The sequence below is a fragment of the Amblyomma mixtum genome, chromosome 3 (assembly GCF_055824585.1).
Source record: "Amblyomma mixtum isolate Tamu chromosome 3, ASM5582458v1, whole genome shotgun sequence".
In the NCBI taxonomy this organism is placed as follows: Eukaryota; Metazoa; Arthropoda; class Arachnida; order Ixodida; family Ixodidae; genus Amblyomma; species Amblyomma mixtum.
In genome coordinates this window covers 177,831,949-177,836,816 of record NC_143014.1, presented here as the reverse complement: position 1 = coordinate 177,836,816, position 4,868 = coordinate 177,831,949, and the positions used below count along the sequence as shown (strand labels likewise).

General features: G+C 53.0%; 1 protein-coding gene across 1 annotated transcript; it reads left to right on the top strand.

Moving 5' to 3' along the window:
* The first annotated feature begins 3,905 nt into the window (after window positions 1-3,905).
* Window positions 3,906-4,553, top strand: LOC149352841 (uncharacterized). The gene has a single exon (XM_089577249.1). The coding sequence runs from the start codon at window positions 3,906-3,908 to the stop codon at window positions 4,551-4,553; it is 648 nt and encodes a 215-aa protein (XP_089433375.1).
* The last annotated feature ends 315 nt before the right edge of the window (window positions 4,554-4,868 follow it).

Here is a 4,868-nt window from a genome sequence, read left to right as displayed (position 1 = left end):
ATCGTCGATTTCTTGTTGCTTTTGTCAAAACTATACTCTATGATCATTTGCTAAAACTTGTGAACTCGCTCGCCCCGTTCGCCAATATCGCACATGCACGAACCCCGCGGACTCGCTAGGCCCACTCGTCGCAGAAGGGGTCGGCTTCGAATAAAATTTGCGGTTCACCGATGGTGAGAGTCAAATTGTGAGCATATGAAATGGAGCCGCTCGTTTTGCTTATTTCTAATAAGGTATAGAGAGTAGCAACTAGCTAGTCAGGTCGCCGTCTCATCGGCGTGAAGGTTTCGCTCGGCTGCCGATGCTGGTGCCTGCTGGTGCGTCAGCGACGGCATATCTGCCGACCTCCCTACCGACAGGCGACGCAGCGCCTCGCCGATGTCGTGTGTCGCCGTTCAAAGTAAGTCACATTGCTTTGCTGTGACGTCACTAATATTAACTGTTATCGTTCCCAACATGGAGGGGGAAAAAAAACTCTGGAGGGAGAGTCCGGTGGTTAACTTGAACCAGAGTAATAAAAAGTAATAAGGAGAGAGCAGGTCCCCACGGGTACACACCGCGTGATAGTGTGCGCTGATATCTGTCAGCCCTGCTTGTGCGCATACGCGGACCAGCGCGGCAAACGAAGACCGACAACGGTTGACGCCCGCATCGTAAGACGGGCGCACTAAAACATAAAGACACCAAAACATTAGGGACTGACTCGGAGAGCGAGAAACAGTGGCAGGGAACGGCTTCATGAGTACTTCGCTCGCGAAGGCTGGCCGCGTGACGTCACGCTCTCTCCGGATTTTTTTTTCTACATTGTTCCCAAGCTCACACGCCATTAACAATTGCGAACGCGATGGGTGTCGATTGTGAGAAAGAGCATTTAATGACCCTGGAGGAGATTAAAATATATATTAAGCGTTTGTTGCATCAAATACTTGACCATGGGTGACCTTAGAGATACAGACGACGCCCACAACCAGCTTTTTATAGCCTCAGAATTTGATGCCTCAACCCCTTCAAGCATGATATGCGGTCGCATCCTGTGCTAGTCCCGATTGACGGATTCCTATACAATATGAGAAATGGGGAACCTCGGAAAAATATAGGCTTCTACGTTATTTATGCGTTTCATACATTGTTTGTGGTACTTTTGTCTCGACTTAAAATAAAATTTGATCAGCACATTTCATTGATTTGACCCAAAAGACGCGGGTTCGATCCCGGCCGCGGCGACGGAATTTCTTTGGAGGAGAAATTCTAGAGACCCGTGTACTGTGCGATGTCAGTGCCCGTTAAAGAACCCCAGGTGGTCGAAATTTCCAGAACCCTTCACTACGGCGTCTCTCATAGCCTGAGTCGCTTTGGGACGTTAATACCCATAAACCAAACCAAACCAAACCATTTCATCGATTTTACTCGAAATGGCATCCGGAATTCGCTTGTTGACTAACACGCGAAATATTTTGCCGTTAGACATACTACGGTCTTTTCACTTTTGGTTCATCCACAGTTATCTTACATATTGTACATTAAACTGAGGAAACGCATATGTCGTATCCGCCATTCCCCGATGCATCAGCTACAAAATAAAACGCTACGCACGCAACATCACATCCAGCCATCCCAGAGCGCCAATCTCACCAGACTATTACAACTTTGCCGTACTCCCGGTCTATTTTAGCAGTTCCCTTAAGCTAGCTTTACTGAACAGTTTACCACGAAGAAATGGTGTCACAAATACCTGTATACCTAAAACTTCTCTCAATAATTTCAACAAAGTGAGATTTTCAGTGAATTATAATCTACTTTTACCCAAAGTGTCGACTAATTACGGTAAGTAGACAATATTACCCTGAGGTAATAAAATATTAGCCTGGAACTCGCTGCCATTTATTCTGGAAACTACTCATCCTAAATCATCGCTTAAATTAGCAGCAGAGCAAAGACTTTCTGCAAATCTAAGGTGGGTCCCGTTCAGTTGAAGCCGGACAATAGGACGCAGGCCATGGATGAGCAGATCAAACTGAGAAAATATTTACAAGCACTTGCATTTTGGAATTGAGTACAGAAATATGCGCAATGGTAGCTGGTAGCTGACTCTAGGAAGAAGACACTGGGCAAAAATCCGCGACCGCGGTTAAATAGGTTACTGTCGCGTCTCTTCCGCGAAGTGCAGTGCAGATCGTCCTTCCGACCACGGGTGGACGGCCAGGTGGTACCGTGATATCCCACGGAGACGTGCTTCTTCTACGAAGGGCAGATTATTAAACTCGTCAGAGTGATGGGTTGTCACGGGCATCTGAGTGGCCCGGTTTGCATCGGTTTCAAAAACTCCTCCACAGAGAGTAAAGTGGTTTTGCCAGCCACAAGGCCCATGTACCACAAATAGCGTTGATGCCAGCAGCTCGATCACGAGCTTACATATGTGTGTGATGATTTAGTAGTACAGCTTCTTGTTTTCGTCCTGCCCGAATTTGATATATCCGTGCTTCGTTTCATTCCTTGCCATGTATTATCATATTACTTTCGCCTGTTTACCACTAGGAGGTTCAACTGTGAATTTTTGACTTTGGGACCTCCGCATGTTACACTGAAGCCATTCATACTGTCGCAGACTGCTTTAGAAACAAATTTCAAATCACAAGTAAGCGGTTCTTGCTCAGTTGAGGCTAACTATCATGTACCGCCCTGTTTGACGTCCAAGCATCAGGGTTGCCTGCAGACTTTGCTGAGCAGAGCGAGGTTCCACAGAGGCGAATGCAAGCAGGTCGATGGCCGGGGCCTGGCACATCTCGTGGATCATTCAACCCAGCGACCAGAAAATGAACAACGACGGAAACGTCGCCGCGTGCACACGCCATGCCCGCCGAGGCCTGCCGAGTTCACTCAAAAACCAGACGGACCGTAAGCCGGGTCGGTATCTCTTCCGCTAACTGCCGCTTACCCCGCGAAAGTCAACACCCTGACGAGACGCACGCGGCAGAAGCCTTTTCGCGTCCCCGGGGTGCAGATCTCTCTTCCGGTCAACCGACCGCCCATCCCTTGGTCGCGCGCGCGGGACGCACGCTAGCAAGCAGCAGCAGGCGCTGCCCAGGAGAGATCTGCCAGGCGCATCTCGCACCGCGGCAGACCTTTCCGCACCGCGACAGACGGGCACCCAGGGCTCCCCCTCGCGCGGTCGCCGAGGGGGAGGGGTACACACCTATTCGCTTTCTTTTGCTGTTTTCCCTAACGGAACCCGCAGGCTTAATCACGCGCGAGCCGCCGCCGGACGACGACAACAAGCGAGGGTGAAAAGCGGCACCCTTGCTCCTGTACGGTAGCCGCATCCCCCCTACGCCCTCCAATCGTGACCCTCTCCCATCACTGAAGAGGAAGCCAAGAGAAGAAAGCTGAGAGACGGCTCCCGGGAGTGTCTCAACCGTTCAGGTAGCCAGCTCCAAGAGGGAAAAAGAACCGTTCGCAGACAGGGGGTCGCATCCGGGCAAGGGCAGCCGAGGGGTGCGTGCCAAGAAACAAAAGCAAGAACGGAACCTGGCCGCCGAGCGCCTCTCGTTCATTGGTCGCCGCGGCGGTTCTCCTCCCCTGAGGGGGGTGCTCCTGCCGGCGTTCCCGGAGGCAAAGACATCCCCGGGCTCCGCTTCAAGACGCACCAGAAGCCAAGCGGCTCCCGGCCAGCAGCGCCGAGACAATCGCCCAGGAGCGCAGTTTTCACCGCCACGCGGCGCTGCTCTGCTGGAGGGGCCCAGAAGAGCCAAGGCCAAGCCGCCTCCTTGCTGCACAGACCCGTCGGCACAGCTCCTCGCCCAGTCTCTCGCTCCCGTGAGCGGGCTAGTTTGAATGCGCCGTCGCGCACGGGCGGGTTACGCCGCAACGTGTTCTGCTCAGCAACTCTGTTCCTAGCGCCGTCTGCAATGAACACCGCAAGCGCGGCGCTCGCTATGGCTGTCAACTGCCTCACGGACATGGCCCTCCTCGAGCAACAGTCGCATCATGATTTCTCCTGCTACTCGACGCATCAGCACCATCAACACGAACAGGGCAAGCCTCTCTCGTATGGGATTCCCCGGTCCGACGGATGCCCGACTCCCGTGTCGAGCCCGGCCACACTGCCGCCTTGCTCGCCAGCCGCCGAGAGCCCCGCGAGCCTCACGGAGCTCTGTCCCATCCCTCGGCCCGGTGGGGTGGGCCACCTGGACTCCATGCTTCCCTTCCGGGCACCTACGAGAGAAGAAGGCGAGTCCGATGAATTCGACTCTGACGCCGAGAATGGCAGTGAGTTCTCTTCCGAGGACGGTAAGCGCACATCGTTCGGCAAGGGCACCAGCAGCAAAAGAAAACAGTCGGACAAGGCTCCGCCGCCCCCAGTGGTCCTCAGAAAACGTCGGCTGGCCGCCAACGCCCGTGAACGCCGCCGAATGCACTCCCTCAACGTGGCCTTCGACAGGCTTAGAGAGGTGGTGCCGTCACTGGGCAACGACCGAAAACTCTCCAAGTTTGAAACTCTGCAAATGGCGCAAAGCTACATCAATGCGCTCAGCGAACTGCTTTTAAGACAGTGACATGAAGACGTCCAGACCGCACGCCTGGCCATCGCACGGTATCCATTCCTCTTTGTTATTGAAACTGCCAGTGCTGTTGCGCACACGTTACATTGATGCCTGTGCGCAGCAACTTCCGGCTGCAAACGAGGGCATGTTTAACACCGAAAGGACATTGCATATATCCAAAACTGGAAAAGGATGTGTGTTCTTGAAGGGACTCAGAACAATCTGTTGGGAACTGACTCCTCACTTCGGCGACGCCGCAGCGCATCCTTTGAATTTTGGACTGAAACGACTTTGTTCGTGTGACCAGATATTATGGGTACTGTCTTG

Bases quoted from the DNA above. Each gene is read 5' to 3' on its own strand.
- LOC149352841 (XM_089577249.1), top strand. From the start codon at position 3,906: ATGAACACCGCAAGCGCGGCGCTCGCTATGGCTGTCAACTGCCTCACG.